General features: G+C 39.0%; 1 protein-coding gene across 9 annotated transcripts in view; it reads left to right on the top strand.

Annotated features, from left to right (window-relative positions):
• The window catches only part of bru3 (CUGBP Elav-like family member bruno 3), a 1,231,558-nt gene that overhangs the window by 690,242 nt on the left and 525,832 nt on the right, over window positions 1-15,484 (top strand). The window contains exons 4-5 of one of the 9 annotated variants that reach the window (XM_073980086.1): window positions 1,110-1,587; window positions 1,723-1,997. The exons of 7 other annotated variants lie outside the window; for them this stretch is intronic. In XM_073980086.1, the coding sequence (XP_073836187.1) occupies window positions 1,970-1,997 (28 nt within the window). In that variant the 5' untranslated portion in view covers window positions 1,110-1,587; window positions 1,723-1,969. One more of the 9 variants, XM_073980085.1, reaches the window with a different exon arrangement.

Genomic DNA, 15,484 nt, shown 5'->3' with positions numbered 1-15,484 from the left:
GTTTGTGTGGAAGGCACCCGAAGGAGTGGACCGATATCGTCCATATTCCAACCATCACCAATCAGAAACTCCCTGCGATAATTATCTTTTGGTTGGTGCCGTTCGGGTTTCTTGCAGATTTTAGTCTAAGATCTCAAGAAGTGTGGGCTTGCGCAAGAAAAAAATTGTACCGTCGTAAAGGGAGCCGCAAGGACAACCTACTGAAAAAAATTCAACCCGATCCGAGAGGTGCTCTTAAAATTCACTTTGTCCGAATTTTGTGTGGGAGGTATTCGAAGGAGTGGACCAATATACTCCATATTCGAACCCGATCCATATCTAGAAGGAATAATACGATGTGCAAAGTTTGGACCAAATCAATTGCTCCCTTCCAGAGTTATCGTTCACAGCATTTTACAGAAAAATTTTGAACTTTGGTGGAGGAAGTACCCGAGGGAGTGGACCGATACGACCCATCTTCGAACTTAAACTACATACATTTGGACAAAATACTACGATACCCAAAATTTGGTTTGAGACGGTTGATAAATCGACTCCATATTGTCTAAAACGAATTTCGTCCAAACATACTTGGGGTCTATAACCGTTATTTCAATGAGGCACATTTTTGGTCGTATCAAAGTGTATATACCCTTTCTAGCCTAAAGGCTGAGGGTATAAATAGAACAATTTCTTACGGTGCTGAAGAATTAGCATTTCAGGTCCATTTTACTCAAAGGTTCTTTAAATTTAAAAACTAAACCGAATGTGTCCGAACAAAAGATCAAATTTTGCAATGTCCTTTACATCTCCCACCTGCATAAATTTATCATTCATATTTGTGTGCGTGTGTGTGTGAGTTTGTGTTTATTTGTAGTTGTGTTCCTCTTTTTGGCCATAACATTGTTTGTTGTTTTTTCTCAATTGTTTGTGCTTGTGTTGTTGTTTTTGTGTTGATGTTGTTGTGTCACGTGAACTGAAAATTACAAAACAAACACAGCAGCAACAAAAATTGAGATTGATATTTAACAAACAATTTCTTCTTTTTTTCTCTCTCTTCTTTTACTTTCATGGTAACAACTATTCCAAAAAACTGCAACAAACGTACACTCACACACATATACGAATAGTTTACATAAAGCCAACAACAACAACTGACATAAAATCAGTCAACGCCAGTACAACATCAACCTCAATTTTAACATCAGCAGCAAGTGCAACAGGAAAAATCCTGATGATGACTACCACGACGACGACGAAGATAATGCCACGTTGTCAACTGTGTTGAATGGTTTACACTGTGTGTGTCTGTTGTCTGTCTTCACTCGGCGAGAGTGTGTGGTGTCAAACTCCCAGATCATGGCCAGTGAAGCAAACCAAAAGCTTTGTCAGTACAATGAAATGAAATTAAATGATATTCTGTTGTTTTTTCGCCCCTGTAATACAAAGTGAAGAAGTGTAAAAATTGTGGAAAAATTTTTTTTCGGAAATAAAGAAATTAAACGTAAAGAAACTTAAAACAACCAAAACAACAACAATGACAAATAGAATATCAAATAAAACTATTTTAAATGTTAAAGTACTAAAGAAATAAATGAACATTTTAAAGTAACAAAGAAAAACTCAAAAAATAACCTGTATATAAATATTAAAAAAGTGATAAAATAAATATTGTTTAATAAAATTAAGAATTTATTTTAAGAGAAAAAATATAAATTAAATTAAAAAAATATGTATTTTTAGCTTGTGCCTAACGTAGTTAAACCATTTACAGTTTTGTTAATAAAGTAAATAGAGAATAGTGGAATAACCTACAACAATAAGACTACAGGGATCTCAATTATTAGCTGTAATGTAAATAAATACTTTAAAACGGTGGAACCAATCGTTATATTTTTTCAAATTAAATATTTGTTATGAACATATCACCAAACAAATAAACAACTTATCGTCCTAAATTCGATATAACTTCGAAAATAAGAGAGCACGGATGCAACAGTTTCTACATCAACAAAAATGTAAGCTTTCAATATAATGCTAAAACTATTTAAATAAACCTTATTATATTATAGCAAAAATACATTATTTTTAATCAAATATTATTTTTAATTAAAATGGACATCACTTTGGGGATATCTGATGGATGATTTCAGAATCCGAAAAAAACTATATTTCCATTAAACAACTAAATAAGTATGTGGCCTGTTCCCGTACTTTATAAAGTGGTAAAAGTCGTAAACGATTTTCATATAAATTTTTTGTACGGGAACGCAAAATGTGTAAAATTGGTAAAAATTGTAAAAACTTTTTAGTTCTGGAACAGAGCTATGATTTGCAAGATTGTCTTACTTACTTACTTAGCTGGCCCATTACAGAACATTTGTTCTATAGGCCGAACTAAGAAGCGATCTCCATTCCTCTCTATTTGTTGCTTTGCACTCTGGAATACCGCGCCTTTTCATCTCATCATCCACTTGTTTGCGCCATCTATTCCTTGGCCTGCCAATTCTGCGTGCACCGCCATGTGGCATGTATTCATACGCCTTTTTAGCGGGTTCATCATCGCTCATTCTTATGATATGGCCTAGCCAACGCAATCGCTGCATCTCGATACGTTTAACAATATTGATGTCGTTGTATAGCAGATACAGCTCGTGGTTCATGCGACGTCGATATTCACCGTCAACGCAGATTGGTCCGTAGATCTTTCGAAGAATTTTTCTCTCAAACACACCAAGCACTGCCATGTCTGCTTGCGCAAGTACCCAGGCTTCGGAGCCATACATCAGCACGGGTAGTATCAGTGCTTTGTAGAGCGTTATTTTTGTTTGACGAGATGTGGCTTTGTTTTTAAACTGCTTACTTAATCCAAAGTAGCATCTGTTGGCCAATACAATTCTAGTTTTTATTTCACAACTGATGTCGTTTGTTGTGTTTACGGAGGTGCCGAGGTAGACGAAGTCTTTTACTACCTCAATATTATAGGAACCAACTTCCACAGTCGGTCCGAGCTCAATGGACGCATCGTCGCGTCGACACCATCAACTTGGTCTTCTCACCGTTTACCGCCAGACCCACTTTAGCAGATTCTTCTTCGACCTTTATAAAGGTATCAGTTACTTCTTTTACTGATCGACCCATGATGTCTATATCATCAGCATAAGCAAAAAACATGTGACTATTGGTGTAGATTGTGCCACTTCTTTTGACGTTTGCCTCTCGTATAACCTTTTCTAGCAGGATGTTGAAGAGTTCACACGAAAGGCTGTCTCCTTGTCTGAAACCTCTTTTGGTACCAAACTCTTCGGAGAGGTTCTTTCCTATTTTAACTGAGGACCTCGTGTCAGTTAAAGTCATTTTACAAAGCCGGATGAGCTTTGCGGGAATACCAAATTCAGACATGGCTTGGAATACCTTTGAACGCAGTGGGCTGTCGAAGGCTGCTTTATAATCGACAAAAAGGTGGTAGGTGTCGATCTGCATCTCTTGGGTCTTCTCCAGGATTTGCCGCAGGGTAAATATCTGGTCAATGGTGGACTTGCCAGGTCTAAAGCCGCATTGGTATGGTCCAATTATTTCGTTGACCATGGGCTTTAGTCGTTCGCACAATATCCCTGACACTATCTTGTATACGATAGGGAGAAGACTTATGCGCCTGTAGTTGGAGCATAAAGTCTTATCTCCTTTTTTATGGACGGGACACAGGATGCTCAGGTTCCAATCGTCGGGTACGCGCTCTTCCTGCCAGATGGAGCTAACTAGCTGATGCATACACCTTATCAGCGTGTTGCCTCAGGTTTTAAACAGCTCGGCTGGTAGGCCATCAGCTCCTGCTGCCTTATTATTCTTCAGCCGGTTTATTGCTGTCTTTACCTCATCTTGGCCGGGTGGTATACATTCAATACCGTCTTCTTGGATTAGATCTGTGGTATCTTCGTCGACTCCGCTACTATTGGATACCAACAGTTTGGAAAAATGCTCTTTCCATATCCTTAGCACACTATCTGTATCAGTTACCAGATTACCTTGCTGGTCTCTACAGGAGGATGTGCCAGTTCCAAAGCCATCAGTTTGATGTTTCACTCTTTGGTAGAATTTTCGGACTTCATTCTGGCTCCTGTACATCTCGATTTTTTCACACTCCCGCTTTTCCATCTCTCTCTTTTTCCTGCGGAAAAGACGTTTCTCCTCTCTCCTTTTCTTCCTGTATCTCTCTCGTGCGCTACGCGTTGCTACGGATTGTAAAGTAGCCTTATATGCCGCATTTTTCTCTTCGGTGGCAGCACGACACTCCTCATCATACCATGGATTCCTTGGTGGAGGTCTCTGGTATCCAAGTATGGATTTTGCGGCTGTTTGCATGGAGTGGGCAATGCTTTGCCACTGCGCTGATATGTTATCGGGATGAGGAGTGCTTTGATTAAGCAATTGGGCTAGTTGAGTGGAATATGATGTGGCTATCTGTTGTGATTGCAGCTTTCCGATGTCTAACTTTCGTGTTGTGTCTGTTCGTACTTTGTTTGCTACGTTTAAGCGGGTGCGTACCTTTGCTGCAACAAGGTAGTGGTCCGAATCAATGTTTGCGCCTCGGAACGATCGTACGTCCAACACGCTCAATTTGATTACTTGTTCTTCGATCTGGAGACAACCTGGTGCCCTTTGAATATCGAGATGATTAAATCTGGTACTGCTAACTACCATGTTTTTTGCAGCTGCAAAGTCTATCAGCCTCATACCATTGTTAGATGTTTCACTGTGTAGACTGAAATTCCCGACTGTTGGGCCAAAGATATTCTCCTTTCCAGTTTTGGCATTAAAATCGCCTAGAATGATTTTAATGTCATGTGCAGGGCAACGATCATATGTTTCTTCTAAGCGCTCGTAAAATATATCTTTGGTCTGTTCGTCATTTTCTTCAGTCGGAGCATGAGCGCAAATAAAGCTGATGTTTAAAAATTTAGCTTTTATTCGAATTGCAACAAGTCTTTCATTCACTGGGGTGAAGATGGATAACAGATGTTTTAGTCTCCGACTAACTACAAATCCGCAATCAAACTCATGCTTTACATCATGGCAGCTATAATACAGTGCGTCACATTTAGGTGTTGTTGTGACGCCTTTCCCAATCCATTGTATTTCCTGTATGGCAGTAATATCGGCCTTGTACTTTTCAAGTACGTCTGCCAATGCGAATATTGCACCTTCTCTATAAAGAGTGCGAACATTCCAGGTGCAGATTCGCAGATCATGGTCCTTAAAACGTTTGCTGGGTTCGTCAACTTTAGAGGGGTTTGTTTTTCTTTTCTTTCGTTTTTTCATAGTAGGCTGTTTTTAACGTTCTTATGGGTGAACGCGCGGCACATTTTAGCTCACTACCTTTAACGGCTGTTAAAGGCAGTTCCCCAGGTGACACCACGGGGAGGTCAGTGTCCACTTGAGATGAAAGAGGGACCAAGATAAATCCTGGGATTTGCCATGTTAAAACCGGCCAGGACCGTTCCTTGGTGTCTTCCATCCCCTACGTCACCCTGATAAATATATTGCCTTTTTTAAATTTTTCCTATATGAAGATTTTTTCTTAACCGGTGAAAATTGAGTTATATAAAGTTTTAAAGTTGCAATAAAGGGCCACGGACCCAAAATTATAACGCCATTGCTCAGTAGTTAGACTTACGGAGAATATGTTCATCCGTGTTTTGCACATACTGAAGAAGGTCTCCCATCCCCAAGAAGCATTTTCCACCCTCGCGGTTTGATCATATTTTTCACACACAGAAATGTATCCTCACAAGCGTACATATATTCTTGATCAGGATAAAATTCTAAGACGATCTAGCCATGTCCGTCTGTTGTAATCACTATAGCGCAAGCAATAATTGAGATAAAATGCTAAAATTTTGTATCCGAGTGTATTTTTTTCATAGGAAGGTCAAGTACGTAAATCAACCATTTAACGGTACAACCGGATTTAAGGTATTTTGAGGATTTTAGCTACATTTTTTGACCAAACTAGCTGCAATTTTACATTAGAGGTTCCCAATGGCCAAACAATTTCTCCATTAAAAATTGTAAAGATAGGTCCACGCTTTGGTATAGCCCCCATATAACGGTACCTACCGATTAAAGATATTTTAATGATATTAGCTACATTTTCCGCCCAAATTAGCTCTAATTTGGCACTTGGAGTTTTAAGAGGTCAAAAAACCAAAATGGTAGAGATAGGTCCACGTTTTGATATAATATATAATATATGTATATAATTGTTCCACAAACATCCCATTCGGGACAAGGGAGACTTCTCTCATATCAATGAGTGCACCCCGATTCATATTTAGCTCAATGATAAGGGACCTACTGTTTATTGCCGAGTCCGAACGGCGTGTCCTAAGACACCACTTTTAGAGAAGTTTTACATGGCTAAGATACTCAGGAAATGTCGCCAACATTACTGAGGGGTATTTTACCACCGTTGAAATTGTTGATGTTGCCTGGCCTGGGAATTGAACCCACGACCTTTAGTGTGAAAGGCGGGTGTGCATACCATTGCACCACGGCGGCATATAGGCCCCATATAACGGTACCTCTCGATTTAAAGTATTTTAGCTACATTTTGTGGCCGAATTTGAGGTTCTCAATGACCATCAAACTTCTCCACTAAGAATTGCCAAGGTAAGTCCACGTTTAGGTATAGCCCCCATATAAGGGCACTTCCCGACTTTAAGCATTTTGAGGCTTTTAGCTAAATTTTCTGACCGAATTAGCTGAAATTTGAAATTTGATGTTCCCAGTGACCAAACAACTTCTTTACAAAAAAATATCAAAATAAGTCCAAGTTGTGGTATAGCCCCCATATAACGGTACCTCACGATTTAAAGTACTTTGGGGATTTTTGCTAAATTTGTTTGACCGAATTAGCTGTTATTTGACATTTGAGGTTTACAGTGGTCGCGACGCTTCTTCACCAAAAATTGTCAATATAGGTCCATGTTTTGGTATAGCCCCCATATAACGGTACCCCGATTAAGGTATTTTAGGGATTTTATCGACAATTTTTAACCGAACTAGCTGTAATTTGACATATGAGATTTCTATTGGTCACGAAACTTCTCCACCAAAACTCGTTAACATAGGTCCATGTGGTCACGAAACTTCTCCACCAAAATTCGTTAACATAGGTCAATGTTTTGGTATAGCCCTCATATAACGGTCCCGATTTTCGGTAGTTTGAGCATTTTAGCTACAATTTTTAACCGAACTAGCAGTAATTTGACACTTGAGGTTTTCAGAGGTCGTGAAACTTCTCCACCAAAAATCGTCAACAGAGGTCCATGTTTTGGTATATCCCCCATATAACGGTACCCTCGATTTCCGATATTTTGAGGACTTTAGCTAAAATTTTTAACCGAACTTGCTGTAAATTGACGCTTGAGGTTTTCAGCGGCCACGAAACTTCTCCATCATAAATCGTCCACATAGGCCTTGTTTTGGTATAGCCCACGTATGACGGTATACCCCGATATTCGGTAAAGGATTTTAGATATAATTTTTAAACGAAATTGCTGTAATTCGACTCTTGAGGTCTTCAGCGGTGACAAAACCTCTCCACCAAAAATCGTTCACGGAGATCGATTTTTTGGTATAGCCCCCATATAAAGGTACTAACAAATTGAAGACATTTTTGGATACATTTTTTGACCAAATTTGGGAATTCAGTAACTAATTATTCCATTTTAGATAAGAATATTTTGAAATACTTGGTTTTAACAACTTTTGGCCACGGTCGTGACGTTGTGCGACACCCAATATCGGCACTAATTAATTACAACATTGTAAGGTAATCAAGTTCGAACGACTTCTTACATTAAATAGAGCAACCCATTGATATTTTATTCCAATTATAAATATATTTTTTCTAGAACGGCGAAAAGAAGTTTTACTCATAAAATGTAGGTCAACTTTTTACACAGTTAAGTTCAGAGAATCTGGGGTGTAGGCCGACATAACGCTGCAGATTTTAACAATATTTGCAAAATGTATTATTTTGTTTGTCGGGAAAGTACCTCCTGAATGAACACTCTCCCCCTTAACGAATTTTAGTAGGTTAATTTCAACTACCTTAAAGCAAATAAGCAGAACTGCTCAGCGGATTTGAATGCCTGATGTGATGGGCCACAATTGTTCTTCTCTATCTTCTCTGTGGTATGGTAGACCATGTAAAGTTGTACTTTAAAGGATATCAATATCCCACTACTACTCTATCAAGAAAATAACAAATTTTATTCTTTTCATCCTATTTCCAACAAGAAACTATTTAGTAACCACACTGACCCCCATTTCCTTGATAATCGAATTTTATTTAATTCTCTATTAAATACAAAATTGCAACACTTTCCAATTTTGTTCGCACACCCTCTCTCCCTCCCCGTCTCACTTTGTCTTTCTTTTTCGACGTCATCAAATTCACCTTATTTGCAAAGCATAATTAATTTTCTTTGAAACATTTCTCTCAACCATATCTTATTAAGGAATTAAAGTCTGTTGTTGATGGGGCACCACACAACCTTTCAATTTCCGTTACTGGTTGACTGCATGGTTGGTGGGTTTGTTGGTTTGGTTGCCTGGTTGGGTGTTTGAATGCTGTGATCTAAAGAAAAATGCCAGAGTCGATTTTAATTTAAATTTCGTTTTTTTTTCCATTTTCTTACGCCAAATGAAAGAAATGTTGATGCTGGCAATTTCCTAGCTGCAAGGGCAAGGCAATAACAGTGAAAAAAAAACCAACAACAACTGAACTGAACAAGTCAAGAAACTTTTATCCTTTTCAATATTAATTAACACTTCAATTCCACAAGGCATCTACACCAAACCACTACAGTAAGAAAGAGAGAGAGAGGTAGAGAGAGTGAGTGTAGAAGAAAAGAAATAAAACTTTTGACATTTGGTTTCCGGCAGTAAAACCACATACATATACACGCACAAAAGATTTAATGGCAGGCAAGAAAGTAATGAAAATGAAGAAAGACTGTCGGGGTAAAAAAAAAAACAACCAACAACAACAGCAGCAGCAAAGTTCTGACAAATTCCTTTTCTTTTGTTTAACCCTTTTCCGTAGAGCTTTTTAGTTAATAAGGTAAAGTCTTAAGATGGGCTATGAATGCTAGTTTAATTCCTTGTACAATTTTTTAGTTAGCAGCAGCACCGTCAAGCAAGCCTAAAAGTATGCACTAATTTATTTCAAATGTTTGCTAGTCTCTTGGTGCTGCTGACTGGCTGACGACATCTCATTAGTGTTGCCATCTTATTTATATTTGACATGTGATTAATTTTTTCCAAAAAAAAGAAAAGAAAAAAATATTACAAAATCTGACAATCAATGAGGGATCCGTCTTCGTAAGCCCCTATGTTTATGTTAATGATAGCTTTCAAAGCAATATGAGCTTCGCCATAGGTTAAAACATGTTTGGCTATATTGAGCTATAAAAACAGAATTGTAGTCCACTTAAATGTTGATACGCGGTGTATCGTTTTCAGTTATCTGGTTCCAGTTCCTCTGTGTCCTGATTCAAAAATTCTGCAACCTGAACTAGATGTGAACATAAAGGATCGGGAGACAAGTAAGTGGGTTTAGCCGGGCTTCATACACATTAGGGTTATGAGTTTTTGAAAAATGATTTCCTGTAGAGAGAATGAATGAACTTTTGCCTATAAATAACATTCATTTCATTTTCTATAAAAAGATTCCACACAAAACACTTTAAAAAAATTTTTTTGATTTTTTTTTATAAAAAAGTCATAACTTTAATACACATTCAGTCCATGTGATTTTACATAATAATTAATATAATTGTTCCACAAACATCCCAGAGGGGACAAGGGAGTCTTCCCTCATATTAATTAGTTCGCCCCGATTCATATTATCTCAATGATATGGGATCTACTTTTTATCGTCGAGTCCGACCGACGTGTCTTAAGACACCAGTTGTAGAGAAGTTTTACATTGGCTCAGAAAACAACATGCCAACATTGCTGAGGGGCAATTTGATGTTGCCTGGCCGGGGAATCAAACCCACGACCTTAAACGTGAAAGACGGGTGTGCATACCACTGCACCACGGTGCACCCATGTGATTTTACAGTGCTGTCAATTCGTGTACAATACAAATTTAGGCGTCCAGATCTTAATTGTTCTTTTGCTTCGATGGATGAGGGTGATTTCCGAGTACAGCATTCCCACTATTTCTTTGAACTGCTTGTGCATCTATCTGCCTGAGTGATAGGCTCGATTAAGGAGAGAAGAACACGGTGACAAAATTTTTATGCAAAACCTAATTTAACTTAAAGGCGAGTGCTCTCCGTGTCTCTGTTTGCTTGTACTAATGAACCTCTCTCTCTTAAGACCATTAATACCTCTCCTGACGTGGGGTGCTATAGCACCTATGTTGATGCATCGGCAAAATCTTCGCCTCCCCATGGAAATGGTCGATTGGTGTCAGGAGGAGCCACCCGTCCTCTGGTTGGCATTCTGACAGATTTGACTAGTCTTCCACTGCCTAGCACTCACACTACAATACCAGGCTGAAGCCGCATAGCTTACCACATGCGGCCCGTTTGCTTTATAAGAGATTAACAAGGTTTCTATGCTAGCATCGCCAATGCTGTCGTCCAGTGAATTGAAGACCTTGTCGTTGATTTTGTCGCAAATAACAGTGGCTTACACGGGCGACTTAGATATGCTACACCAAATATCTTGGTGTAGGTAGTAGTCGAAATCAGGACACCATAATTCTACGGCTTTTTCGATTTCTTATATCAGAATTCCACAAAAGATTGGCGCTCGCCCATATAGATGATTATCCACGGGTAAAAACATGACTGGATGATAGTCTTCTCTATGTTTTCGAACATCTTGGCATGGCTGACAGTATCGAAGGCCTTCCATAGAACACGGTGAGAACATTTGTGTGCAAATTTTAATTTAAATTAAAGGCGAGTACTCACTGTTTCCGTCTGTGTCTGCTTGTACCATTGGACCTCTTTCTTAAGACCATGAATACCTCTCTTGACATGCCTGGGTGGGGAGCGCCTGTACAAAAGATTGCGACAGGGGTGCTCACGGCTATAGCACTCATGCTCATGCAAAATCTTCGCCTCCCCATTGGTGTCAAGAGGAAACACCTGTTGGCATTCTGGCAGATTTGACTAGTCTTCCACTGCCTAGTACTAACAATTCTATACCACGCTGAAGCCGCATAACTTACCACACGCGGGCCTTTTGCTTAATAAGAGATCAACAAGGTTTTTATGCCAGCAACCCCAGTGCTGCCGTTAAGTGATTGATGACGTTGTCGCAAATAGCAGTGGCTTACACGGGCGACTTAAATATGCTATCGAAGGTTACACCAAATATCTTGGGGTAGTTAGTGGTCGAAATCAGGACACCATTATTCTACGGCTTTTCGACTTCTTATATCAGAATTCCAGTAACGATTGACGCTCGCCCATATAGGTGATAATCCACGGGTTCAAACATGACTGGATGATAGTCTTCTCTATGTTTTCGAACTTGGCATGGTTGACAGTATCGTAGGCCTTCCATAGGTCAAGAGCCACCATGAATGTTCGGTCACACCGCCTGTTCTGGTTCAGTTCTCAATTCCCTGCCGATGTTGGACAACTGTGAAACAGCTCTTCATGGGGATAATAGTGCCTCTAGAATCTTCGCTACTGTCGATAGGGGGATGTCGTCCTGTAAAATTCGACTCTGCTGCATCCTTGCTGGTATAAGTAGCACGACCACCCTGCTAATTTTCCAGAATCATCGCTACTGTCGACAGGGGGATGTCGGCCTGGTAAATTCGCCTCTACTGCATCCTTGCCTAGCTTCAATAGCAAGACCACCCTGTTAATTTTCCAAACTTCTGGTACAATATGGGTGACTAACGATGAAATGAGGACACTTATCAAATACACACCTCTGAGTGCATCCAGTTACTCCAGCGTCACCATTGAGATTCCGTTTAGGCCCAACGCTTTGTATGATTTTGCGTGTTTCTTATGACACCTGAAACATCGCCCACCGTAAAACGTTGAGGTACATCCTCAGCTGAGAGGGCTCTTATCCTCTGTGTAGCAACCTTTCATTGCCTTCAACTTTTGGGGTGCTCTATAAACTGCCGGTTTCGGATATGTTACTATCACGCAGTTGAAAATAACACCAGTTCTATCATCCTTCTTTCCCGATAGTAATTTAAACGTTGCCCACATTTTGCTCAATCATGTACCTATGCTTCATGTGTTGTTCACTTGCTACTTCCTTCTTATCTGCTGGGAAATTTGGTCTTGGTGATGTCCAAGAAAATGTTGTCAGCTATCCGTGGATATGAGCGTTTGAACAGTTCTCTGAATCGGTGATTGGTAAACTCTGAGAATCCTTGCCAATTCACCTAGCTTTGAGCCGCTCTGGTCACTGTCTAGGACGGTATGCCAAAGCTTATGATGACAATTAAAGTCCCCTAGAACCAGACATTTATTTTCCTCTAAAAGCGAACTTATATCAGGCATATTATGCAGAGCACATCTGCTCATCGGCACTATGTACACATTAAGCACGTTTACTCGCCAGTCCCACAACTGCCTGATACCCCCATACATTCCATATATGGGTCACTGCAGGAAAGCTCAAGAGAGTACTGGATAGACTTCTGTATAAGGACAAGTCGCCTCCTACGCTTCTTTTAAGTTTCTTCCAAAAAACGCTGTTACCATCACAACGTTACAAGCTACGGATGACGGGAAGCTTGGTTAAGCATTAAAAGCAATAAGGTACCTTGTCATAAAATCTACGATGGTCACTTTCTGGCAGTGTCGCCGGGCGTCATTTGGCATTTTTTTTTTTTTTTTTTTTTGTGGAAAGTCGATAAAGGACCATCCTAAAGCACTATGAAAAACTGGTTTAATGAATTCAATCGTGGCCGACATTCGCCAAAAGAAAACGAAGTTCGTGAGAGTCGTCCAAAAAACGACAGTTGTGCAAGAAAAAATTAAGCCGTCTGTGAACGCATAATGCAGGATCGCCATGTTGTATACAATGAGATAGCAGAAATCGCCGGAAGATATTGTAGAAGCGTTCAAAAACCATGTTTTGGAGGTATCTCAATCAAGCCACTGTAAATAACCCAACACAAAACTAACAACTACACTGTCAAGTGTAGTCAGCTGTACGTCCTCTGCCGCTTAGACCAATTTGAGAATGCTTGCCCAAGCCCAAGCCGAGCCTCAAAGACCTCTGGATGCCGCAAAGGTAATCTCGGAAGAGAACCACTGGATTAACGGCATTGCGGACCCCATTCTAACAGGAAGTTACCAGTCCCCTGTCAAGAGAATTGGGGAATCTCAACTCTCCATACCATCACAGATCTTTAGGATTTTGTGCGAAGCACTTTCACATTTAAATAGGTTGCCTTTCGCCAGCTCCAGAGCCTAAAGGCCTGGGAGATTTGCATGGAACTAAAACTGATAGTTTTATTTTTGCTTTATTAAGGCGAAGGTAATTTTACGGTGATATTTGAATTAATTATCTTTCGGCTGGAGCTGTTATGACCTAAGAAGTGCATTGAAAAATTAAAAGTTCACCGAAGTCCTACACATTGAACCATTATGCTACTTTTTACGGGTGGTTAAGTCCAATCATCAGGCATTTTAGAATGATATTTTAGTGGATGAACGAAGGTTAAGCTTGGAAATTTACATTTATACGTAAATCATTTGAAAATTGTATATACGAATTAATGTCAGTTATTTAATTCCAAATTTTTCCTAAAGTTCGGCATAGCTGGCAACTCTATTTTTCAATGTTTTATTACAAATACTATGACAGCTTATTTCCACTTTTATTTGTAGATGTCCTTCTGTATCAGAAGATTTGATCATAAATATTTGTCATCGGAAGCTTTGACAAGTTGATGGCCGCTCAGAAAGCTGAGAAGCCGCACAGTGGTTCAGAAATCAATTTGCCTGGCCAAAGCCCCCATTTTTTGTTGCCACCCATTGTTAAATTCTTTACGGGACTCGATAGTAAACATATTAAATTTAAGGAAAGCAAAAAATTAGATCAAAATATTGGAAGATGTGGGCGTGGCGTGCTCCTAAAAACGAAAAATGTTTCCCAATTTTGGAAAATACGTATTTTTTGAAAATTTCTGGAGACAGAAACAGCTACTTCTCAAATATTTTAACATATATTGTACTCATTGTTCTTTTGTTAGGTAGGTAAGATTTTTGCCTTTAGGAGTCGTTTTAATAAATTACCGTAGCGTTTACACGACGTAAGCTATTTCATTTGTCCTCAGGTATTAAATTTTAGTGAAATTCCAAGTTAAGTGGACTAGAACATTTAAAAAAGCAGATTGGAAAAAGTTCCATTTTCACAGAATAATGGCCGAGAGTGTCGTCTTTCAGCCCGTCCGGTACCGTCCGTCTAACACTTTTTTAAATTTTTTGAAATTACGTGGTTAAAAATTCGTGTTTTTCCATACCGTTGCCCTTATAAATTATAGCTTTTTTTATGAAAACTCAAGGAGTATTTTTTTCTATTTTGGAAAAAAACATTAATTTTTTTTAATTTTTTTTATGAAAACTCACGGAGTATTTTTTTCAATTTTGGAAAAAAACATTAAATTTAAAAAAAAAATCCGAATTAATTTTTCAAAAAATTTAATTTTTGGTATTTTTATGGTTTGTCTATTGCAGCTTGACCTTTTTAATGTAATTTAATTAGACTAATTTAATTAGAACAAAAACACTCACATTTTGATGTAAAATACGAAAATAACTCAATTTTTAACATTGACCTTGAATTCCTCTGCAAGCCTTAGACCGAATTTACTGGCTTTTGATGTGTCGGAAAGTGTTTTCTGTCGAACAAAAAAGGAATTATGAAAATATCTCTATCCGTTCAAAAGTTACAGTGTTTTGACCAGGAAAAAAACGATTTTGAACCACTGTGCGCCGGCAACCATGTCACTGGGTCATGCTGAAATCATTTTTTGTTTTGCCTTATTAAGGCGAAGGTCGAGTTAAGCTGAGCTGTTATGACCTATGGTTGTGTTGACTACAAAGTCTGAAGGGAGTCGTTTTTCTGGTGAAAGAAAAACCTTAGCAAGAGCAAACTGAAGCCCAGTGGAGCATGGAAAAATCAATTTGTTGTCCTCTGACACGTGAGGTCTAGTTTTCAACGCATCGAATTCTATCAGCCTCATTTACATAGAGGATTTTTCATCATCAAAGACGGGGTATTCTTTAGGAACAGATGGTGACGAGGTCATCTCCTTTCCGGGATTATATCAGTAACCATATTTGGTATAATCCATCCTCCTATGTCATACTGAAAAAGTCCTTGGCCGATGAGTATTGTTGCGAATTTCTTCTTTTAAAGCTACTTAAAGCTAATTCATTTCTCCCTGGCAACTCTTCCACTGACGCTAATTAACAATTAGCTTGGCTGCTGC

This window comes from Musca autumnalis, unplaced genomic scaffold (genome assembly GCF_047663935.1).
Source record: "Musca autumnalis isolate F117 unplaced genomic scaffold, ASM4766393v1 scaffold_4, whole genome shotgun sequence".
Taxonomy (NCBI): Eukaryota; Metazoa; Arthropoda; class Insecta; order Diptera; family Muscidae; genus Musca; species Musca autumnalis.
This window is presented reverse-complemented; position numbering and strand designations above follow the sequence as displayed.